Source organism: Chanodichthys erythropterus, chromosome 11 (assembly GCF_024489055.1).
Source record: "Chanodichthys erythropterus isolate Z2021 chromosome 11, ASM2448905v1, whole genome shotgun sequence".
NCBI classification, from domain to species: Eukaryota; Metazoa; Chordata; class Actinopteri; order Cypriniformes; family Xenocyprididae; genus Chanodichthys; species Chanodichthys erythropterus.
This window is the reverse complement of record NC_090231.1, coordinates 1,714,081-1,740,545: the sequence shown is the minus strand read 5'-3', so window position 1 is coordinate 1,740,545 and position 26,465 is coordinate 1,714,081. Positions and strand designations below refer to the sequence as shown.

Sequence of the window (26,465 nt, the reverse complement as noted above, 5' to 3'; positions counted from 1 at the left end):
AGAGATGTTGTAGAGTGTTGTTAAAGCTGAACACCGTTACTCTGCGTGAGATTCTCCAGCTTTGTTGTTGTTGAGCTGTTAAAGCTCCGCCCTCTTCTGGAAAGGTCATTTGCATTTAAAGGGACACACACAAAAACGCTGTGTTTTTGCTCACACCCAAATGAGGCAAATTTGACAAGCTATAATAAATGATCTGTGGGGGATTTTGAGCTGAAACATTCTGGAGACACCAGAGACTGATATTACATCTTGTGAAAGGAGCATTATAGATCCGCTTTAATGAAACGTACCCGCATTCAAAAACATTTTTTTCAAAGCATATCTTTTGATATATTGCAAACACACAACAAAATATTCTTGGTGCAATGAATTTCATGATGAATGTTTTGTGAAAATAATGGAAATGGAAACTTTTTTAAAAACCGCTGGTGGGAAAAAAAGTTAAAAATAAGTCAAACACTAAAATAAATTTTTCCCATCTTTATTGCAGTCATCTCCACTGAGAAACATGTCAAACGCATAAACTATTAAAACACTGAACCAACGAATCCAAGTAAATAAATGTAAATCAACCAGAGATCTTCTTATAGAGATCAGAAGGTGTTCAATATAAGAAACAGTGACTGAAAACACGTTTGTGCTTCTGTCTTGCATAAATCATGAGTGTCATTCAGATGGTTTCTGTGATAGTCGTGGATCTCTTGATTGAGTTGGTCCTTCGAGTCTAACGAAGCGCTAATATACGAGTGAGCAAAACTACCATATATTCATTGATTTCCTACAGCGGTGCATTTTAGGTGAGCTTCGCTAGTGTTAGTAATATTTAACCTCCTTCACCAAATCAAAAACTGACGATGCTTCATGATGTGAAATGTGAGACCAGTTTCCAAACAAACAGACTAAATAAAACTACATTTTAACCAAGTTATAAACTTACGAGAAAAAATAACTATTACTTTTTTGACCCTTAATGGAAAAGCGTGTCTTTTCAAACCCATATGCTGTTATTGTTTTAAACAAAAGAAGAAACGCAATGAGAGTCGATAGTGTGGCGAACGATCCGTCTGAGAGTTGAATGGCTTTTTGAGATCTACGCTCAGAAGATGAGCGGATTTGGTCTGACTGGTTCCTGAGCCGGCGGGACGAGGCGTGTGAGTGTTTATGTCATGAGGAGGCGGTGCACGCGCTGCAGCTGCTGCTGGGACAGGACGAGGCAGTGCATCTGCTCCTGACCGCGGGCGCAGGGGATCATCACCTTCCCCACCAGCACCGAGCCGCCCTTCTGCTCCTCTTTGGCCTGAGACACAAACATCAGGTTATTAACACGCTCTGATCTTGTACAGATGTGTGTCGTGTGCGTGTGCACTCTGACCTTGACGAAAGAAGCCGAGGGGAACGTGGCGAAGTCGGACGGCACACGAGCGCCGGGCTGCTGCGACACGACGTGCTGCGACACTTCAGCCTGAAACAGACACATGATCAGTGCGCTGAAACAAACACACGGCCTGTGAGTGATGATGACACTTGATCAGCTGACCTTCAGTTTATCCAGCGCGTCGCTCAGAGACTTCAGTCTGGCCGTCTGTTCCAGTAGCTGAGCGCTCGCACTCGCTGCACACACACACACACACGGTCAGTACTGTTCAAACACGAGCGGTCAGCGAGAAGAAATTAATACTTTTATTCATCAAGGACATGTGACAGAAGCTTTTGTAACATTATAAATGTCTTTACTGTTTCAAATAAATTCTGTTCTTTTGAACTTTATATTCAGCAAAGAATCCTGAGAAATAAAATGTATCACAGATTCAACTGTTTCCAACATGGATAACAAATCATAAATGTTTCTTGAGCAGCAGATCATCATATTAGAATGATTTCTGAAGGATCATGTGACACTGAAGACTGGAGTAATGATGCTGAAAATTCAGCTTTGATCACAGGAATAAATTACACTTTATTATATATTCACAGAAAATTATAGAAGCTCATTTATGGCACATAAGACAAAACAAATCATGCTTTGGTAAATTAAAACTTTGATAATTTTCATAATTTAGATTTTTCACTTCATAATATTGATTTTTTAACTCCTTCAGAAATTTTTTTTCCCATTGAGCAATTTTTAAAAATCTACTTGATTGCTCTTCTTCAATGTAGAAATATGTAGATGTAGAAAAAAGTCTGACAAATTTTGTATTAGATTTTTTACATATTTTTCAAACATAAAAATATGTTTTTAAACACACTGCACCATGTCTAATTATTCAGACTTAATTTGTCATAATTATGACTTCATATGTCAGTAATGATTTACCAAATCTTTTTTTTCATTAGGTGTGGAAATGGGCTTCCATAGAAAACTGTTATTTTAAAATTTCAATATTACAAATACTGTAATAATTAGTGTTTTACTGTATTTTTGATCTTCTTTAAAAACACTAAACAATCTTACCAACCTTTATATCCCTTATAATCTTAAATCTTATATATGTGTATATAATATATATATATATATATATATATATATATATATATATATATATATATATATATATATATATATGAAGAGTTTATTTGCAAAAACAGATAACTCCATTCTTATGAATTCTCACAAATCATGTTTTTTTTATTGTGCATTCCAAGTAATAACAATCAAACTGCAGTTGGGCTGTTTTGATTAAGTAAAGATAACTCTAAAAAATACAGGTAAATTAAAAAATTAAAATTCAGTGAAAGTATGTTTTATATATATATTAAAAGTTTGTTTTTTAGCAAAAGCAGATAACTCCAACAGTCGTTTTTTTGGCAAAAGCAGATAACTCCACATTTCATGTTTCATAGTTAAACAAAACCCAAGTAATTGCATTTAAAACACTCTCAAACACACATGTGCACACAAACGCACACACACACCCACCCACCCACGCGCGCGCGCGCACACACACACACACACACACACACACACAAACAGATCGGCACACACACGCACGCCCTCTCTCTCGCTCTCTCTCTCTCTCTCTCTCAAACACACACACACAGATCGGCACACAAGTACACACACACGCACTCACACACACACGCATGTGCGCGCGCGCGCACACACACACACACACACAAAAGGACAACCAATTTTTCAGCATGTAAGTCGTGTATGGTGTACAAGGACTTACAGGAGTCGAAATCATAAATCCTCGATCACTTTTAGTGAGCTTTGATAAAACTTCCCTCAGCTAGCATGTCTTTTTGAAGTGACTAGAAGCCTTGTCACCTGACCTGAATACTGCGCGCTGATTCGCTAAAACGGACTTATCGGTTTCTGTACACAAACAACAAGGGCGCTTGTCGGCTTCTGCTGTAAAACGTGAACTTGCGATGCCTGAAAGTGGACAAAACCGGCTCTTCTGACAAAATGGATTTAGGGTACAGAACGTGCTATATATGGAGAATAATGCACAACACTTAGTTCATTTTTTTTAAAAATGGCGTTTATCGGTTTTTGCAAATGAACTCTTCATATATATATATATATATATATACACATACACATACACACACAGTACTATGCAAAAGTCTTAGGCCACCATTAGATGTTGTTTTAAGGATGGCATAATGACCATATGAAGAGTTCAGATGCAAAAGCCTCTAAGTGCCCTCTGAACTTTTCTTCTAAAATGAGCATTTTTATCAAGCTTACATGTTTGTTCAGTTATTTCACTTTAATGGCAATGAAAAGGACCTATTAATTGACATTAAAGTGAACCTTACTGAACCTAAACATGCAAGCTTGATAAAAATGCTAATTTTAGAAGAAAATTTCAGAGGGCACTTAGAGGCTTTTGCATCTGAACTCTTCATATATAATTATTTCTCAGTCTCTTTATTAGAAAATATATAATGTATGCAGAATTAAAAATGGAAACAAAATCAGAAGAAAAAAAACTAAAGTGGCAAGTATTTAGTGACTTCCTCTTACACTTGAGCAACAGCAGGAAACGTTTCCTTCTGTTAAACATAAATTAAACAGAAAAGATCTGGAAGGCCAAGAAAACTTTCAAAATCTAAGTTTCATTTTTGAGAAAATGGAAGTCCAGAGGCATGTGACAGGAGGTCACACTAAATACTGAGTTTTGCTTAAAGAAGCAATTTTGTTAAAAACATTTTTTTTTTACATTTTGTGTACATATTTCTGTTTGTATTGTAATAAAGACCAACAAATAAATACGGATGGTCATTAAAACATTGCTAAAACAACAAAGCTGGTGGTGCCAGAGGAAACTATATTCTGGATGTAGCGTAACAGTTCCTGGCGTTGTTTGTTTTGCATGACCTCTGACCTGTGCTCTTGCCGCTGATGTCCACCACTCTCAGTCCGGCGCTCATCTTCAGCAGGTTCCCCAGCAGCAGGTCCGTCCGGCGGTACAGCGACCCCGACGCCGCCCCCTCTCCCATCACACCCGTCATGTTCGGCACCTGCAGCGGCGGCAGCGACGACAGCTGCGCGCGCATCTTCTCGGCCTGTGGGCGGAGGTCAGAGGTCATGAAGTGAAAACACACGAGTGTGTTCATTCGGTGATGGAGGATTAAACTGACCTTCAGTCTGTAGTTTTCGCTCTTCAGCTGTTTGATGGCGAGTCGCTGCACGTCGATCTGCTGCTTGAGCAGAGGAGAATCCACGACCTGAACCGCTCCGGAGACTCCGCCCACACCTGCAGGCACGCCCCCTGAAACACACCCAACCAGCGTCGTCATCGGCGACTCAAACTATTACAAACACTGAAATAATGCTGAAATATAACTTAAACTAAATGAAAATTACAAACATTACAAATACGCTGAAATGAGCTTAAGTTGAAGCACTAAAAATTATTAAATAAAATTAAATGAACACTAAAAAATAACTAAATTAAACTTAAAAAGCATTTTTTTAAATGAAAAACTAATAAAATAACAAAAGCACATAATGAAATGATTAAATATGTAACAAAAATAAACATGAAAATGAAACAAAATAAAAGCTTATTCAAAATATCTATAAAACTAAAATAAAAACTAAAATAAACACAGACGCTCAGATGAGTGACAGGAGAAACAAAGCTTTTCTAAACTTTGAATCAATATAATATATAATCATAAATATTGTATGTAATGTTTTAATTTAATTCGCAGATGTATAAAAATACACTTTTTTTTTTTTGTCAGACTTTCACTACATGATTATTGCGGCCAAAAGAATGAACTGAAACAATATTATTGCGATATCTACAAAAATGTAGACAAAAAAGGGAACACTGTCAGTAAAACTGTCTGTAAAAAAGATCATTTTCATGTTTGAGAGGTTTGCAGAAGTTGCAATATTACATTTATATATCTGATTAATCTCGTATATGATGCAAGAAATAAAGCTTTTAAAAAATTTGAATCAACTGAACCAACAAAATGATTCACTGTTTTACAGCACTCGAAACGCCACCTGCTGGTCAGAACGGGGTAAATGCAACAAAAACATGCATAAAAACAGCTTTTACTCTATATTACAGATTGAAAACGCTTTGTTGAAAGTGTAATTTATTAAACAAAATGAACAAATCATCTGATATCATTAAATATGACGTGTCTGTATAATATGTGTTAATTTATTCAACTGTAGGGCCAATAAGAGGATATTAGCTTCAACTCTGTTTTATTTTCCCCCCAAATTCCATTTTATTTTATCTATTTTTATTTTTTTTTCTGTTTCAATTGTTCTGAATTGTTCAGACCAATGCCGGTGCGGATGGATGGAGGGAAGGATGGGAATATGTGTGTTCACACCTGCGGTGGCTCCTGTGACGATAGAGGCGATGCCAGACGCTTGCGGCCCACGGAAACCTTCTCCGGCTCGTGATTGGTTGTTGATCCTCTGTTTTAACTCCGCCTTCTCTGCCTCCAGCTGATCGATATCTGCCTGTAACGCGTCCATCGTCTCCTCAAACTCTCTGCAGAAAGACGGGAAGAATCAGATGTGATGCCTTTAACAGTTTCACGAGAGAGAATGTAAACATGTGACCCTCTCACTTCTCCTTCTTCTTCAGCAGACTCAGAGCGTCGTCTAGTTTGGTCTGGATCTTCTCCACGCGCTCGTCGGCGTCTTTCGTGGACGTGTCCAGCTTTTTCTCCAGCAAACTCAGACGAACGTTCGCCTCGCTCAACTCCTCGCCCTGAAGCAGACGAAACACACACCAGCTTCTTCACATATATACTATAGTCATATATTTAATTTTTGTTCACACACATGTACTTTGTAATTTAAAATCCCATTTTTTTAGGGCTGTTATGATATCAGACTCTCACTACACAATTATTGTGGCCAAAAGAATTTACAGTAACAATATTATCGCAGTATTTACACAAATTTTGAGTAAGTGAATTAAAACAATTCATCTCGAGTGATAATAGTTCACATTATGGTATAAAAGTTTAAGCACTTAAGATTATTATACTACATTTGAGTTTTTCTCGTGTATATTGTTGTTTTCTGATTCCTGACCTTGATTTTGAGGGATTTTTTCAGCTCTTTGATGACGGTCTCTCGATCCTCCAGTTTATTTCCCAAACCCTCGGCGTCTGTCATCTCCGCTCTCACAGCCGACGCGCGGATCTCCACTGGAGGGCGCTGGACAGACACACACACCGCAGATGAGACCAGACCTTGACGTATCATTACTGTGTGTGTGTGTGTGTGTGTGTGTACCGGACGCTGAGGCCTCTCGGCGTCGTACTCTCCCTCCTGCATGGCGGTGGCCATCTTGTTCATGGTGGCGATGACGGCGCTGCAGGACTGACGCAGACACTCGTACGGGTTCAGACCGTGTGCGCCGTAGACCTGTGGACACACACAGACCGTCACTGAGAGCGGCGGAGCGGAGCGACGAGCGTGAGATGATGTGTGTGGCGTCGTGTACCTGCTCCACTGCTGTGAACGTCACATCCTCCAGTTTCAGAGCCGTCAGTCCCTCCGGCTCCGGCAGCGGCGCGATCATCTGAGCGCCGGCGGCCGCCACTTCCTGCAGCACGGCCACCACACGCGTCAGCTGCTTCCTGCAGTCCGCCAGCGTCTCGCCCACCTACAACACACAGTCATAACGAGAAGCATGTGATCCAGCCGCTCTGAGATGCTGAAAACTTTCAGTAATGATGTTTGTATTTCTGCACCTGAGGCAGGAAGGTGAGCGCGGCCGGTATTCCAGGAGCATCCGTCCCAGGCATCCTCCTGCGGATCTTCTTGCAGAACTGCCGAATGTCCCCGCAGGAAGTGTCCAGGTCCTTCAGGAGCACTGAAAGCTCCGCCCCTTCCTGTCCCGCCTGCAGGAACGCCCGCAGACGGCCGACCTCTGACCCCATGCAGTCCAGAGCGCTCTGGGTGAACTACAGAACAACACAACTGATCATGAGACTGACTGCAGCTGTGTGCGATTCAGAAACCTGCACTGATATCATTAATGAAACTAAAACTATTACTGAAATAAAATATAGATATCAGGGTTAAAGTTGAAGCACTGAACAGGGTGATTATTATTGATTACTAAAACTTTAACTTGAATAAAATAAATAAAACTAAAGCTAAAATAAAAATGAATAAGGACTATATAGACATATTTATGATAAAACACAAAATTACTAAAGTTTTAAAATGATAATATTAAAAAATCTAAATTATTATTATTGTTAAACTAAAAACTAAAAGAGTACATCAGAGATACTAAAATAACACTGGCACTAAAATTACTAACTGGAAATAAATAAAAACCAAATCTGAAATAAAACTAAAACTGAAATAAAAATAAATTAAACCTAAACAGCAATATATAAAAAAATAAAAATTAAAACTGACAAAATTTAAATAAAAATGACAAAAAAGTACATAAGACTATAAAAAAAAAAAATGAAAATGTGTACCTAAATTGCAATACTTAAAAAAACAAAAACACAAAAACTAATAAAAATGACAAAAAAGCACATAAAATTACTAAAAATTAAACTAAAGAAATTAAAATGAAAACTGAAAATATGAAAATAAAATCTAATTCAAAATATTAATAAAAAGGGCATTAAATAACACTGACAATAAAATTACTAAATCGAAATAAATAAAAAATAAAACTGAAATAAAAACCCAAACAGCAATATTTAAATAAAAACACGACAAATTAAAATAAAATGAAAATGAAAACTGAAAAGTAGTTAAAGTACTAAAATAACTAATACCAAATAAACTAAAACTAAAAAAAAAAAAAAAAAAAAAAAAAAACGAATAAAATTACAAAAACACAAAATTATTAAAACCTTAAAATTAAAATAATATAAAAATATATAAATATAAAATCTAATTCAAAATATGAACAAATTAACTATAATAGAACATTAATGATACAAAGATGACACTGGTGGGATTATTAAAAATAAATTAATTAATTAAATGAAAACTGGGAATATAAAACTTTACTACATTAAATTGCTAAAAATGAATAGTATATAAATAAATCATTATTTGAGTATTTATTTCAGCTGGTGTGTGTTCCTGTACATATGGACAGGATACAAAATGAACAGAAACAAAAACTAGAGCGACTGACGTGCGAACGACTCTCCTAATGAGTCACATGATGTGGGTGATGTACCTTGATGTGGTCGGCCAGCTGTATGGTGCAGTCCTCCGGCTGTTCGGACAGGTGAACGCTGTACAGTTGCTGCAAGAACAAACATTCAGCACTGAACACACACACTCCACTGCTGTATTACTGTCATTATGTGTGTGTGTGTGTGTGTGTGTGTGTGTGTGCGCACCTGGTAGTATTTGATGGCTTTGGTGAGCGGCTCCACCTGCACCGTCTCATCCAGCTGGTCTTTATGAAGCAGGTCGATGAGGAAGTCCAGCGAGCGCTCGTGAACGCTCATCTCCGAGTACAGCGTCCCCATGCGCTTGTACACCTCCACGCCACACTGGTTCAGAGCGCTGACGGACAGAGCACAAACACTCAATCTGACTGAACAAACACCGGAAATAAACCTTGACTATATCAACTCTGTTTCTAAACCTCTCCTTCGGCTGAAAATCAAACATTTATGCCACATTCAGCCAAAAATATTCTGGATTTCATTGATATATTATTATAGGTGACACTTTACAATAAGCATTTAAGTCAAGTCAAGTCACCTTTATTTATATAGCGCTTTTTACAATGCAGATTGTGTCAAAGCAGGTTTACAGTGATAACAGGTACATAATTTTGGCTGCACAGCAGCTCTTCAGATCAAAGCACTGCTGATTATCAAATGTCAATTTATTAATTGCTAATAAAAGTTGTTAATATTGTTTAATAGACCTGAGCTGATATGAACTAACAGTGATTTGTATTTTTATTAAATAACCTTACCAGAGAATAATAAATACTGTAAGAAATAAGCGCCACCTGCTGTCAGACAGTGAATTTGCGTTCTCAACTTTGTCCTCTGCGTTTCAAGTTTTATGGGGCTTATTTCACAAAGCTAAAGTCTGAACATTCTGTTTTTGCTTCAAATGTTAAGAAGTATACAATCTAATTTAAATTAAAAACTGCATGTATGCAGCATTATTAAAATGCAGTGGATGACTCTCATTTTAAATGGCTACAGATAGTTCAGCCTGTAATAAAGCAAATAAACATCTTGTTCATGTACTCATATGAAGAGATTTGTATTATTTTTTTTTTTCATTTATTTTTTTCTAAAATTTCAATTTAGTTTTGTTACAAAGATATTTCTATTTCACAAAGAAATATGCAGCATTTTGTCTGAGAAATAATAAAACGACACTTTCTCATTTGAATCTCATTTCATATCGTGAGAAAATCATATCGTGAGTTGAGTGATCGTTACATCGCCATTTCTAAAGCTAACTTTGTAATGTCTATTTGATGCTTTTCTCATTTAACACAATAAGGACTTTAAATGATCTTTTGGGTGTAATTTCTCAGCCAAATGTGTTGTGCGATCAAATTAGATTAATTAATCTGCAAATCATGTATTTAATTAGATTTTTAATCGCTTGACAGCTGATTGTATGACATGCGGTGGTGACGGACACGTACAGCTCGTATTTATGCAGCGTGGCCTGCAGCAGGGTCAGAGAGTACACCAGACCCGACGCGAAGCTCAGCTGCTCTCCTGCGGCGCCGCGGAGTCCAGAACGCTCCACAGAACCGCCGGTCAGATCGAACTTCTCCTGCGCCTGCTTACTGATCAGCTCCGCCTGCGACACACCACAGGAACAGCCTTCATTACACACATCGACAAACCAGCGCATCTGAAACACTCAATGAAGAACAGGGAGCGTGTTTGAGCTTCCACAGTGGCCTCGTGGAGGAGTCGATCTGTTACCTTACAGATGAGTCTGGGTATCAGGAGCAGCACGAGGATGCAGTCGTGATCTCCTCCGTGTCTCAGGAACGACTCCGGCATGAACGACGTCAGCAGAGACACCTGACGGTTGGCTTGATTCACCTCCATCTTGCGGAGCTCCATCTCGATGGCCTAAACACACACAAACACACACCTGTAGCTCCGATCGCGGTGCGTTTAATGGTTCAGGTGGAAACGCAGGATAACGGTACCTTAGCATAAGCTTTGGTCTCCGCAAACTTGATCTTGAAGTCGAAGAGTTCGGCCGTCGGCTGCTGCAGCTGTTCGGCTGTGCTGCTCTGCTGACTGGTCAGCTCTCGGTTCACTTCCTGTTTATGCAGAGGAGAAAAGCCAAACTTTACATACAGTACAGTCCAAAAGTTTGGAACCACTAAGATTTTTAATGTTTTTAAAAGAAGTTTCGTCTGCTCACCAAGGCTACATTTATTTAATTAAAAATACAGTAAAAAGCAGTAATATTGTGAAATATTATTACAATTTAAAATAACTGTTTTCTATTTGAATATATTTGACAAAGTAATTTATTCCTGTGATGCAAAGCTGAATTTTCAGCATCATTCCTCCAGTCTTCAGTGTCACATGATCCTTCAGAAATCATTCTGATATGCTGATCTGCTGCTCAAGAAACATTTAATGTGTACAATTGTACAAAATATTTGTGTAGAATATTTATTTTCAGGATTATTTGATGAATAGAAAGTTCAAAAGAACAGTGTTTATCTGAAATCTAATCTTTTGTTACATTATAAATGTCTTTACTGCCACTTCTGATTGATTTAATGCATCCTTGCTGAATAAAAGTATTAATTTCTTTAATTTATTTTCAAAAAAATAAAAATAAAAATTCTTACTGACCCCAAACTTTTGAACGGTAGTGTATAATGCTACAGAAGCTTTGTATTTCAGATAAATGCTGTTCTTTTGAACTTTCTATTCATCAAGGAATCCTGAAAAAAAAAGGTACATAACTGTTTTCAACACTGAAAATAATCATAAATGTTTCTTGAGCAGCAGATCATCATATTAGAATGATTTCTGAAGGATTATGTGACACTGAAGACTGGAGTAACGATGCTGAAAATTCAGCTTTGATCACAGGAATAAATTACTTTGTCAAATATATTCAAATAGTACACAGTTATTTTAAATTGTAATAATATTTCGCAATATTACTGTTTTTACTGTATTTTTAATTAAATAAATGTAGCCTTGGTGAGCAGACGAAACTTCTTTTAAAAACATTAAAAATCTTAGTGGTTCCAAACTTTTGGACTGTACAGTATACAGTATGAATGTATGTATGCATGTGTGTGTGTATATATAGAGTATTAAGTGCTGAGATTCAGATATGATAATGAGCGCTTGGTTTCTGACTAATCACAGCTGACTGGGCCATCTGACCAATCAGAGAGACTGAATCCTTGATCGAAGCATTTCGGATGCTGATGTTGCAATAGATATTATGAGCAAATTAAATGCATGAACGCATGTAAACCTGTTGCATGAGACTCTAAACAACATTAGGAGGCTTTGTAACAGCATCATGGGCCAGTTTCAGCTGTGCGTCTTGCTGACCTGCAGGTGAGTGGTGAGCTCTCTGTATTTGCTGATGGTTTGCTGATAGTCGGCCACAGTCTCCTGCGCCGCCTCCACTCTCTTCTGGGCCTCTCGGACTCGAGCTCCGGCCAGATCCAGCTGCTCACGCAGCTCCAGCTCCGTCTCGCGCGAGTTCTCCTGCAGCTCGTCGTTCATCTCGTTTATCGCTTCCTGAGAAATGAGTCAGACAACACTCTTCTTTTATACTATTTGCTGTTAGAAATAAATTGTGCTTACAATCAATATTTCTGACAATGCCCAACATAATTCTGGCCAAAAGAAGGTGTTTATTAAGGCGCTGTCATTATGCTGCCTTCATTTTTGTGTCGTAATCTCAATGACAGTAAAGTAGTGCTGCTCACCAGGTCACTGACGGTCTCTCTCAGCTCTCGCACTTTCTCTTCCAGGTCTAAATTTCTCTCCGTCAGTGTCTCGACCATCTCCTCAGCTCCCAGAGCAGCGTCCACCTGCACACACACACACACCATGAAGAGGATGAGGTGTCTAATCAACTGAATTCATAAATATTTACCCCTTTAATGATTTATTATTTGGCTAGTATATTTGCCGACTCATTTTACAGTGTATTATCATTACTTATTATACACTCATTAACATGAACTAACGATAAAGAATACTTCCACTGCATTTATTAAACTCAGTTACTGTTCATTTCTACATTTACTAATACATTACTAAAGTCAAAGGGTGCATCTTAAATAATGCACTGTCAACTAACATAACAATTATTTGTATTTTTATTAACTAACATCAACAAAGGTTAATAGATGCTGTAAAAAAAAAAAAAAAAAAATTACATAATCCGTTATAGTATCTAAATGCTTATAACATTCAATCAATTCAAAGGAGTGAATCAACAGCACAGCGACGTCAGGAGGGATTTTTGTGATGCTGAACACGCATGTTTCTTGAACGAACCTGTTCTTTGAGCTCATCGATTGTGTCTTCAGCCTGTTTCATCTCCTCCTGCAGTTTCTCCTTCTGTGCTCTCAGTGTCTCCAGCTCAGAGTTCTTCTTCTCCATCTGTTTCTGAAGCTTCACGTGCTCCTGCTTCTCCGATGACGACAGATCCCTCATCCTGAACACATGCAGATACTGAGGAAAGCTCAAAAACACGGACATGAAGCAAATGCAGTTTATTATAGTGTTTTACCTGACCAGAGCTTCCTTCAGACGGCTGTTCTGCTCCTCCAGCTGTTTGACATGGTAACTGGACGCCGCCCCGTCTGAGCCTGAAACGAGACACAGACAGACGTCACGCCGGTCTCAGGCGTCTGTGCGGCGACACATGTGAGTGCGTTCGTACCCTTCTCCTCGATCTCGTGCTTGAGGATCTCCAGGTCCATGGTCAGCTCCTCAACCTTCTCCTTCAGGCTCTCCACCTCCTGCTGCAGAGACTCGGCCCGCTCCTCCGCCATCTCTTTGTCCAGCGTGGCCATCTCGATGGCGTCCGCCGTGTCTGCCATCTCCTCCATGTAGCGGTCTTTGGCCTCCAGAGCCTCGCGCGCCTCCTGCCATCACAGACCAGGAGCAGAAACATGAACACGTCTCTGTCAGACTCTGAACTGAACTACATTCACAGGATACTCACAGTTTAGAGCAATAAAAAAAGTCTAATCACCTAATCCTTCTAAATATTATCATAATTATAATAACATGCCATTGAATCTTAATAATGAACATTATTTCCCTCTAAATATTATAATTATGTCAATATATCCCAACAATGAACATTATAACCCTCTAATTATGATCCTAATTATAATGTCATTATATCCCAATAATGAACATTATTTTCCTCTAAATATTATCATAATTATAATAATATGCCATTATATCCCAATATTTAACACTATATTCCTCTAAATATTATCATAATTACAACAACATGCCATTGAATCTTAATAATGAACATTATTTCCCTCTAAATATTATAATTATGTCATTATATCCCAATATTTAACACTATATTCCTCTAAATATTATCATAATTACAATAACATGCCATTGAATCTTAATAATGAACATTATTTCCCTCTAAATATTATAATTATTTCATTATATCCCAATATTTAACACTATATTCCTCTAAATATTATCATAATTACAAAAACATGCCATTGAATCTTAATAATGAACATTATTTCCCTCTAAATATTATAATTATGTCATTATATCCCAATATTTAACACTATATTCCTCTAAATATTATCGTAATTATAATAATACGCCATTATATCCCAATATTTAACACCATATTCCTCTAAATATTATCATAATTATAATTATACACCATTATATCTCAATAATAAACAATAATTCCTCTAAATATTATCATAATTATAATAATACGCCATTATATCCTAATATTTAACACTATATTCCTCTAAATATTATCATAATTATAATTATACACCATTATATCTCAATAATAAACAATAATTCCTCTAAATATGATCATCATTATAATAATACGCCATTATATCTCAATATTTAACACTATATTCCTCAAAATATGATCATAATTATAATAATACACCATTATAACCTAATATTTAACACTATATTCCTCTAAATATGATCATAATTATAATAATACGCCATTATATCCCAATATTTAACACTATATTCCTCTAAATATTATCATAATTATAATAATACGCCATTATATCTCAATAATAAACAATAATTCCTCTAAATATGATCATCATTATAATAATACGCCATTATATCTCAATATTTAACACTATATTCCTCTAAATATGATCATAATTATAATAATACACCATTATATCCTAATATTTAACACTATATTCCTCTAAATATGATCATAATTATAATAATACGCCATTATATCCCAATATTTAACACTATATTCCTCTAAATATTATCATAATTATAATAATACGCCATTATATCCCAATATTTAACACTATATTCCTCTAAATATTATCATAATTATAATAATACGCCATTATATCCCAATATTTAACACTATATTCCTCTAAATATTATCATAATTATAATAATACGCCATTATATCCTAATATTTAACACTATATTCCTCTAAATATTATCATAATTATAATACGCCATTATATCTCAAATTTAACACTATATTCCTCTAAATATATTCATAATTATAATAATATACCATTATATCTCAATATTTAACACTATATTCCTCTAATTATAATTATAATAATAAACCATTATATCTAAATAGTTAACAATAAAGTCCTCTAAATATTATAATTATAATAATGTGCCATTATCTCAAAAATTAACACTATATCCCTCTAAATATTATCATAATTATAATAATAAAACATTATATCTCAATATTTAACACTATATTCCTCTAAATATGATCATAATTATAATAATAAACAATTATATCTCAAAAATGAACACTATATTCCTCTAAATATGATCATAATTATAATAATAAACCATTATATCTCAATATTTAACACTATATTCCTCTAAATATTATCATAATTATAAAATACCTTTATATTGTTGTTGTTCATAATATCAACAACAAAAATAATTAGTATTATTATTTTATACAACATACACACATATTTGTATTACTCTACTGTCCTGATTGCTTTGGTTTATATAATAATTAACAATTAATTTCTTTCCTTTGCAAGATTTAAACCCTCAGGCTTTTATTTTGGCAGGAAACAGGTTTGCAGACACTTATCTGTAGAAATTTACGTGGCACATGTGAACTACTGTAATCAGTGTTGGACATGTTTGTGTTTGGTGTTCCCAAATGCACATTACAACAAAACTTCCTAATGAACACTGAAGAGGGCAATGCCTGGAGTGAACGGCACTAACTGAGCATGAACACATCAGTGTGTGTGTGTGTGTGTGTGTGTGAGAGACTGATCCGGCACCTTCTTGGCCTCCTTCAGCTGCTTCTGCAGCTCGTTCTGCTGCTCCTGCATCTTGTTCTTCCACTCCTGCAGCTGCTCCAGCTGGATCTTGTGCTTCTCCATCTCCTTGAGTTTGGCTTTATCCTCCGAGCGCTTCATCCGCAGCGTCTCCAGCTTCTCCTCCAGGTCCTTGACTTGAGCTCGGAGAGACTCCTCCTCCTGCAGACAGACAGAGACAAACACAGGCTCCTGCTACATCACATCCTTCACTGAAACAGAAGAGGAGGCCTTCAAACACATCTCTGAAATAATCCACCGGTGGTACTAATTCTTGTTTGTACCGTTTCTTTGGCAGTTCATTCATGCCAATATGACGTAAAATGGCAAGGTCAAAGGTCGCTCACCTTGCTAGGGGTCGCAGGAGGCGGGGCGCTCGGGGCGGCACTGGGCTGCGGTACAACAGGAGCTCCCAGTGCCATCTGGGAAGATGATGTGGACTCATTCTCCACCAACACGGATTCAGAAAGCACTGAACCTCCAACAGAGGGCCGACCAGCCTGAGGACGAACACACACAGTTATTTCAGCAAGTGGACAATCTCAATGATTCACAAGCGGCACTTGTCTTGTCGTATCTACCGGACCCGTGACCTCTGACCCCACACGCAGTGCTCACCAAACCCCTGACAGCAGTGATGTCACTGGCCCAGCTCACACCTGACTTGAGTGAAGAGATCAGATGATGTGACTACAGAAAACGGCTAATATGAGCCAATAACTTGTCCTCTGCCGCCATCTGATGGTCACAGTGGTAATTAACATCATGTAGCACCAATTTCAGAAACAGAATCATGTTTTTACTGCACAGACAGACAAGTTTTATCAAAAATCCCATCTTGCCAGCGGTGAATTCCCCATTTAGATGATCAAAGTCACTGTGAAATCAAAACTAACCACTCTTCATTTTTCATGGAATATCAGTGTTTATTATTAATGATTTATCGGTGCGCATCATCATTATTGTGTTAAACTCATGTTCCTCATAATCTTGAATCAGAATATCTCCCTTTTGCAGCATCTCTGCTCTTCTCTGATGATGAGGGCGGGGCAACCTGTCACTCACATGAGATCCACCAATGGCAAACCATCCAATCAATTCCCCACAGACAAAATCAAATAATTTGTTCTTGTTTGAGAAGCGTTTCACTGAGATATACGGCACAATAGAGAAGACTTCGGTTTAATGACGACTTTAATTGCGAACTTTTCAACGGCACAACCATCATCTTTTGAAGCTATATGTAAGTGTAAAAGCTGTTTTGACTCTACTCAGGACCGCATGCTTTAGTCTGGGTTAACACCTGTACTCAGTGCTGTCAGTGTAAACTGGGCCAGTGACGTGTGATTGTCCAGCACCTCTGTGATCTGGGACATACCATGATGAGAGAGGGCAGGGAGCTGGAGCTGGACAGACGGCCCGGTGTGATCCACTGTCACGCACAACAAACAACAGCGCAATTAACCTGACGCTCCGTCACTGTCTCCACACACAGACCAGCTGACTCCAGCATTAAAGGGTTAGTTCACCCAAAAATGAAAATAATGTCATTAATTACACAATACCCTCATTTCGTTCCACACCCGTAAGACCTCTGTTATTCTTCAGAACACAAATTAAGATATTTTTGATGGAATCCGATGGCTCAGTGAGGCCTGAACAATGACATTTCCTCTCTCAAGATCCATTAATGTACTAAAAACATATTTAAATCAGTTCATGTGAGTACAGTGGTTCAATATTAATATTATAAAGTGACGAGAATATTTTTGGTGCGCCAAAAAAAACAAAATAGCGACTTATTTAGTGATGGCCGATTTCAAAACACTGCTTCAGGAAGATTCGGAGCATAATGAATCAGTGTGTCAAATCAGCAGTTCAGAGCGCCAAAGTCACGTGATTTCAGCAGTTTGACGCGCGATCCGAATCATGATTCGACACAAAAGATTCATCTGAAGCAGTGTTTTGAAATCGGCCATCACTAAATAAGTCGTTATTTTGTTTTTTTTGGCGCACCAAAAATATTCTCGTGGCTTTATAATATTAATATTGAACCACTGTACTCACATGAACTGATTTAAATATGTTTTTAGTACATTAATGGATCTTGAGAGAGCAAATGTCATTGCTGGCTGTGGACTGAGCCATCGGATTTCATCAAAAATATCTTAATTTGTGTTCTGAAGATTAACAAAGGTCTTACGAATTACAGAAATTAAATTTTTGGGTGAACTAACCCTTTAAATGGCGAATACTCACGTTCACTTCTACAGCGCTTCATACATTAAAGATCATTATCATCATCACAAACTCAATTCAGAAGACAACAGTGTCATTATTGAGCTCAAATTCTGTTCTCATCTGCGTCAGTGCAGTCAAATAACGATAATATTACTGATCTAAATGAGTGTAAATGGACTATTTCAGTGGAGTGAAGGTGTAATAATCTAGTGTAATCAGCAGCAGATAAATGAGACGGAGGCTGAGTTCGGATGGGAATACAGAACACCAGTGATGATGGGAAATCTCACCAGACAATTGAGGTGTGCAACGTTTGAAACACTAGTATGTTTGGACTTCATAAAGTTGCATGTTTAATTCAGTCATATCATCCATTAAAATAGTATTCCATTCCGAACAAAGCCCTATATCAGACCAGACATTTCCCAGAATGCTTTGTTGCTCACCTTGGTACTACGGCGCATAGGAGGCTGAGGGAGGAGCAGAAAACACACATACACAGGGAAATACAGAGACAGGGCAAAGTTGAAGGGATTGCAAAGAGAAGACGAGCAGGAAAGAGATTTAAATACTGCATGAAAGGATGGAGGAACAAACACTGAGGATCTGCAGAAACAAGAGCTTTTCCCTAAAACAGCATCAGGAAATTAATCAACATCATCCCACAACAACAGAAGACACTTCAACATGAGGAACCTTCTGTGCAATGATGGTTTTATGTGCTTTTTATTTGTCTTTTGGGTCTCTTAAGTATTGTAAAGTTCAAATTGAAATAATCGTTCCTCACTTTACAATATGAAAGCAACAACGACAGCCTTCACTGCACCAAAAAGGATTCAATTATGCCAGGAAGTTTTTTAATTGAAGAATTTAGTGATTAAACTTTAATCTGTGATTATAACCTTCATGATAATGCTGATTTAATCCATGTTTAGGCTGGTGCAGCTCAGTCTGAGAGCGTTTCATCATGTTGAGTTCATCATGTTGTTGTCCCTCTGAACGCCGTCATGTGACGCGTCAGGTGTGTGATATTCAAATGAGACCTTTCCCAGACTGTGGTGACATGGAAAACGATATAAACCAGTAAGATGATATGCGATATGCGTGAGATCATGCAAACACTTGGTGTGTGGGTGTTTCTGTGAGACGTCGGAATGGAAACTGCAATTTTACACCATAGAACAGAAATACCACTAAAACAAAAGCCAAAAGACTTCAAATAAAGAGTGAAAGCAAACATAGTGTGTGAAATGTTGTGTTCGGACACATGAAGTGAACCCACAAAATACTCATGTACCTTCTTTGCTGTTGGAGTCTTTTCATCATGTTAGCAAACACAGTTCAACATTCCTTATTTTCAATATTTCCTTATTCTTTCAATATCTTTGACAGAGAATGAACTGAACGCAGCAGAGGAAAGCTGGCACACATTCAAACCAGGGTTATCATCATTAACTGGAACATTTACAACATTTCTGTTAAATTAAATTAAGCTGAAATAATTTATTGGATGAAAAACTTATTTTAGTTATTTTATATTACAAAGACAACATTATTGATGTTCTTTCTAGTTTAAGTTGAAGCACAACAATTATTAACATGAAATAAAATAAATAAAAAAAAACTAAAACTGAAATAAAAAATTAAACCTAAATATGAATAAAAATACAAAGTCTAAAAATAAAAGCCAATTCCAAAATATGAATAAAATATATATAATAGTATATAAATAACACTGATTCATACCTGTTTAACAGATTTGGGTGTCTCCTGGACTTCTGTAATATTGCACAGAAAAACAATCGATCATTATTTGATTTAAACAGCACAGATCATCTGACAGCATGAATCTGATGGAGAATCTCACCTTTCTTGAGCAGTTTGGCCACACCTGAGTCCGGCGTTTCTGGAGACGTAGCAGAACTGCCTCCTTCATCCATGAGCTGAATCTGGAGAGCAAAGAGATGCGTTAACTAGCTTCATCTATGTGGATTCTCACCGCTTGACCAGCTTCCTGTGAGAAACAAGAGCTTCTTCCCCAAAGCCACGTTTACAGGACTTAAAAGCCTTGATGTTTTGTCCTTTTGGACTTTATGGATGTGCTTATTAAGGAAGACACCACAAGCGAAACCAAGCGTTTTCATGCACTGGTCAATTTTGGGCTATTATCAGACTAGAAAGAAAACATCTGAAATACACTTAGGTGTTTATTTTATTACACTTTATCTATTGGCAGCAGCTATTAACACTAAAATTGTATATTTTCTTAGCGATAGATTCTATTTACTAGGGCTGGGTATTGACAATTTTCACGATTCGATTTCTATTCACATGCTTTCAATTCCATTCGATTACGATTGTGATTTGATATCGATTATTTTGGATCAGTTACAGTATATGCCACATTTTCTAGAGGAGAAAAACTACACATTTAAGTCAGTTGGTACTACTATAATAATATTGAAGGTTAAAATAAACTTATTTATATACAAACACTTAAATTACACTCAATGATGTTTTTTATAATAAATAAAGTTTAGACTTACATAATCCTATTTCTACTCCAATTCAATTATAAACATTTAAATCGCGGCTGTCATAACTGATTTATTCAAACATGCATTAAATATTGAATAATATTAAAAATTATAATGAATATGTAACGGTGCATGGCTATATTTATCAGAATGATGCTTTCTAGAGTTCACTGAATATGTTTTTCTGAGGTAAATGTGACGTCACGTGACATTGTTACTGTTTTATTGACGTCTTTCCGAGGTTGAAGCACTGATTGCGCGATTACACGAGACATGATACGGATTTCAGTAAGTTGTACTGTATATTTTAACATACCTTCAGATGTTCATGTTTATTGTGCTGTAACTGGTATTAAAGCGGAGGAGAGGATGATCACATGCTTCTCTTTAACTGAGGCGCTAAAGCGATCCGTCACGCCACATTAAACAGCGCCAAAACGGTATTTACTTTTTGAATCTCATAATAAGATGGACGTCATTTGAAATCTGAGACTTTGCTTCATATCAAAAGTAACAAAGCACAAAGATTATTGCGATTTATTGGATGGGAGGCGCTACATATTCTGCTCATTCATCAGACTAATCGATTCTTGGGATTTAAGAATCAATATCGGTTCGTAAAAATGAGAATCGATTAAAATTGAGAAATCTATATTTTTTACCCAGCCCTAATATTTACGGCATGTAAAAGTATCAGTTCTTTGCAATGAGAGTAAATAGTAATTAGATGCTATCTACACTATATATTGGCAGATACTATTTGCAGCTCAGTATTTTTGTACATGAATAGAATGCAATATTATCAGTGTAAATTATTATATTTATTAAAAATATTAAATGGATGCTGCTTTACTGGGAGAATAAAAACCCTCCCTACACCTTCCCCTAACCCTACCCAACAAACAACTTTAATATTATTAAACTCTCGTTCGCAATTTTTTCCAATTTTAGAACATTATTTTTATTGAAAATAAATGCGAGATCAGCAAAAGGTGGATTCAAACCCGCGTTGATTGTGTTAAAAGTGGGACTGCGAGCCTTACTCACTAGTGCTGCGCCACTGAAGACGTTTAATTCTGTGTGTTTTTTAAACAACCAGACATTGGTGGGCGGAGCTAGCGTAAATAGCATTTGCCAACACGATACGCTATTTGCACTTACTGTAAATAGACACTCCTTTGTCTATTTGCGTCTGTAGATTCCAATTACAATCTTTAAATGAGTTTTTCTTCACTTCAGCAGCTTTACAGACACCAAAATACAGTTTCAAATATGCTATATAATCTAATTTACACATCTGTGATTCTTACCTGAGACTGTCTGACAAATATCCCATGATTCTCCTCACAGGTGAAGTAACGTTTTCCCTGCACCGTCCCATCGTTCTTGCCCTTGGGCTCGTCCAGGATCACACCCACCCATTTTCCCGAGGCGAACAGGGTGGCGCCGATGTACGCCACCGTCCCGCGCTGCCCCTTCCCGATGACCTCCACCAGAGAGCCCACCTTCACCGGCCGCCCGCCTCCGTCTGAACTCATCCTGCCGACCGCACCGCTCGCCAGCTGACACACACACATAACAGACAACATGAGAATCTTTTGGTTTATCTGGCCAATACTTTTAAAAACTAAAAATGCAATGAAAATACAGTATCGGCAAGTACTAAAAATAAAAGTATCGGTAACAGACTCATTCTAGAAAAAGTGGTATCGATGCATCCCTAACATTTACAGATCGTATAACAGGCCGATAACTATAACGATAAAGATATAAAATCCCAAATAGAAAAGTATTTTTTTAAAAATGACTCTAAAATATAGAAGAATAGCAGAGTTCAAGAGCACAAATATCATTAAAATTCACTTTCAGATTAATTTTTTTCCAACTGATGAACAATAAAAACATTGACAGCCAATCAGAATCCATCCTCGAGCATTTAAAGAGACAGACGACAAAACTGAGAATAAACAAAACAATATTGTCTGCTGGTGTGACGCTAATATGATTATCGTTCTTGATATGAACTGGTATTTATTGTTATTTTAATATCAGTAAACATATTAATCTGCATGTCAAATCAAAATGAATGCTCTACATGTCAAATGTGCATTTCTATAAAACAATAATATGCCATATTAGTGGCAATCAGGGATCTTACGGTTAACTAAAACTAAACCATATTTTTTTTTAGCTACTTGACACAAAATAAACATCAACTGAAATAAAATAAAATGTAAAAAAACAAACTCAAGTTTAGCTTCATGCACTAAAATAACTAAACTAAAATAATTGAAAAAAAAAAAAAACTATATATATATATTTAAAAATAATAATAAAATGGCAAAAAAACTAAAACCATACCTAAAATTTAAACAAAATAAACTTAACCTGAATTAATATAAATTATTGAATCTAAATTTTCATTTATTTAGCTTGATGCACTATAATGACTAAGGAATTATTAAAAACTACATATTTTTTTAAAAAAGTAATAAAAATAGCAAAAACACAACATTACTAAAATGAACACAGAAAAAAAAACATTAATAAAAACTATAATAGTATCTCAGTGATACTAAAGTGACACTGTTGGTGATTTCAGTTTATTATTATTGGATTTGTATTATTATTATTCATATTTAGGGCCTCAGACTTTCACTGGACTCTATATAATCTCTTCAGATGTGCATCTTTATATTGTTCTGCTAAATTAACACGTCTGATGTTTTGTTTTCAGATGAAGCTGCAGGAACATCATGTGCTTCAGGAAACAAACAGATCTCTGTTGAGAAGACAACGAGCAGTGAGCGGATCACCAGAATCACATGATCCTCGCAATCACACGAGCGGCTCCGTTCTCCAAACCTGCTGGACGAGCGCCGAGGACGAACAGGTGAGGAGGAGAATTCAACGACTGAGCTTCAGCTCGACTGGACCACAATGCTTCACTTTCATTTTGTTATTGAATAATAACGGTCACGTGATCAAGTGTCTTCAGCTTTCCTAAAATCAACAGCTCAAACTCGACACGCATGAAGAAACGACAGCGACAACAACATGTTATGCAGACGGTGAGCTCCATTTATCAATTATAATGTATTTAACAGTCAGCAAAATCATAAAAATGACATGTTAATAACATGACGAATAAAGAACCAGTGGGAAAAAACAAATTAAAAGGTGAAATCTGAGTTTGTGTTTAAAACAAGCTGATTCATAAATTAGTGATTAAATTTAAGTCCATTGATTTTCCATAAGTTTACTCACGCGAGGAGTGCATGAATTCCTCCTTGCTGTGTTCATTTAATTTCTCTGGATGTTCAAGAGCAAAAGCTTTGGCATCTGCGGCAAGAACCGAGTGTCGACTACTGAGTGCACTGGATACACTGTCATATGACCGGACACATGCCAACGGCAAAAGCATGATGGGACTGATCTTCAATCTGAACCACATCTGCTGTGAACAAACGTGTGTGTGTGTGTGTGTGTGGGGGGGGGGGGCATTCTACAGAATTGGTGCAAACTGCCGTCCAACAACCAAAAACACATTTAAAATCATTTAAGTATTCAAATGTTAGATGTTTACTAAGATCCTTCTATTATCTATTGAATCCCACAATAATATTTAAAACATCAGTAAGATTAATATATATAAAATCATCATTTATTGGGTACTTTCAATAGGGAGGAGTCTGTCCCTAAATTCGCTAAATTTCAACTTAATATGATATTGAAATAATTTTGCAATTTTTTCCATTTTTGTTTTTTTAAAATATATATATTTGATTTTTTTAAAAAAATTTAAGTTAAACAAAAATATATTTATTTTATATTTCATTTTTAGATCATGAAACTTTATGTAAAAAGTGTCCCTCATGTTCGTCACTACCAAAACATTGATCGGAGACTGATTTTAACACACTTCAGGAAATATTCCTGTGTTCCTCCTCTCACAGCCTCTTTCACAGCAGATCATCGTTCTGAGTTAAATGTGTTCAGAAGTCTGAAAATCTGTGTGTAACTTTAAGGAACGTCACTAACAAACACATTTTTCTGCAGTTAACCACACTTTTTTGGGTGTTTATTCCATAAAATGTAGTTTTCAGAACTGTGCTAGATAACCATGTGCTGATTATCATCTCTGAGTGGCTCAAAAATGTCTAAAATTGTCTCTACCGAAACTTGTTTCGGTCATGACTGTTTCGGTAGTGACATCATTGTTTTGGTAGTGACAAAAAGGAACATAAAATCATTTATTTGGGGAAATAAACACAGTTTTAGTACAGTTCTGCAGATCATTAGTATTTTTAATATGTTTTAGTATGCGAGTTAAATCCGGTCATGTGATGTGGACACTACCAGCACATTACTGTCACTACTGAAACTGTGCAGTCACGACCGAAACATGGATGTTTTGTCAAAAATAAAGTATATTGAATGATCAACTCAGATGTTATTATAGTGTTTGGTTCAAACTAATGAATCCTTCACTTTGAAATCAGTTTGATAAACTATGACTTTTACAAATAAAGATTGGATTCAAAATACAACAAATCTCATAAATTACACATGAAATATTGTTAAAATTGTAATTGTTATTTATTTACCTGTGAATTTTTTTTAAAATAAAATAGCAAAAAATATATTTACGATGTGTAAAAAATCTGAATAGGTCAATGTAACCCTTCTTATTAAATTATTTATTATTGTGTTTCGGTGGTGACAAATTTAGGAAGATGAAAAATATTCCAAAACTTTCTGAAAATTCAATATGAGAATTAACTGCACAATTACTATAAATGTGTAGCTTGGATATTATACAATTTTCATACATACAAAATTTGTGGTAAAAGACTTTTTTTTTTTTCCAAGACGTTTCCAACTCTGACTCTGAACCAATTCTGCAGACTCACCCATATATTAAATAAGCAGAATTAAAATAAATAACGTTACTTAACTAATATAGATCCAGATTAAGTATACAGAAGATGTATGTACAGATGTGCACATTAAAGCGTTGAAAAGTATCTAAACATTAGATGAAATCCAGATGTATTTTTAAAAATCATGAATATTGAGTGACAACATCAACATAACACAGAAACCACCATGATAACACTAACAGTTAGTCAGCGACACCCAACTGTCAGTCAATTGTTGTTTAGCATTAGCTGTGATGCTAACCGGTTAGGGTTGAAGAAAACATGTTTTTATCGCTCAGACGCTGAAAAGAGTCGATAGCATTTAATGTAAACTCATTACACATGTTGAAGTCTTAGTTTGTGGGCGAATGTGTTCGTGTGTGTGCGTTTTGTCGATTATCTCAGGTAGGCTCGGTCTCGCGCCAGTGTTTCCTCTGTTGTCAGGGAGACGAGCGGAAAAACCACGCGCTTACCTGAAGACAAGAGCTCTGTGATTGACAGCTGCACAAAACGACCGAACTCCCGTTTTTCAATGTTTGGATGCTGGAAGTGGTCGTTCACAATGAAAGCAACACAGCAGAGGACCGCTCACCGGACACCGTAGGCACTCGGGGTCACTTCCTGATTGGATCACGTGGTGCTCAGCGACGCTGCTGATTGGCCTGATGACTCTGCTCTCCGGCCACGTAGCCGATCTTAATTTAAAATATGAAGGCCCGGTTTCAGTATTATGCCTTCAATTAGGACATTTAAGTGGCTTT

At 36.6% G+C, this 26,465-nt stretch overlaps 1 protein-coding gene across 1 annotated transcript; it reads right to left on the bottom strand.

The window, feature by feature from the left end:
* Window positions 1–445: 445 nt before the first annotated feature.
* dctn1a (dynactin 1a) lies at window positions 446–26,322 on the bottom strand. The gene is made up of 27 exons (XM_067400898.1): window positions 26,178–26,322; window positions 22,093–22,344; window positions 20,113–20,194; window positions 19,992–20,023; window positions 16,352–16,504; window positions 15,969–16,166; window positions 13,364–13,568; window positions 13,211–13,289; window positions 12,976–13,135; window positions 12,399–12,503; window positions 12,016–12,207; window positions 10,632–10,748; window positions 10,399–10,551; window positions 10,110–10,270; window positions 8,827–8,995; window positions 8,661–8,729; window positions 7,195–7,407; window positions 6,945–7,106; window positions 6,734–6,865; window positions 6,530–6,655; window positions 6,058–6,200; window positions 5,815–5,978; window positions 4,594–4,724; window positions 4,338–4,518; window positions 1,538–1,611; window positions 1,373–1,462; window positions 446–1,297 (listed from the first exon to the last, which is right to left on the bottom strand). The coding sequence occupies exons 2-27, from the start codon at window positions 22,318–22,320 to the stop codon at window positions 1,160–1,162; spliced, it is 3,657 nt and encodes a 1,218-aa protein (XP_067256999.1). The 5' UTR covers window positions 22,321–22,344; window positions 26,178–26,322; the 3' UTR covers window positions 446–1,159.
* Window positions 26,323–26,465: the final 143 nt, after the last annotated feature.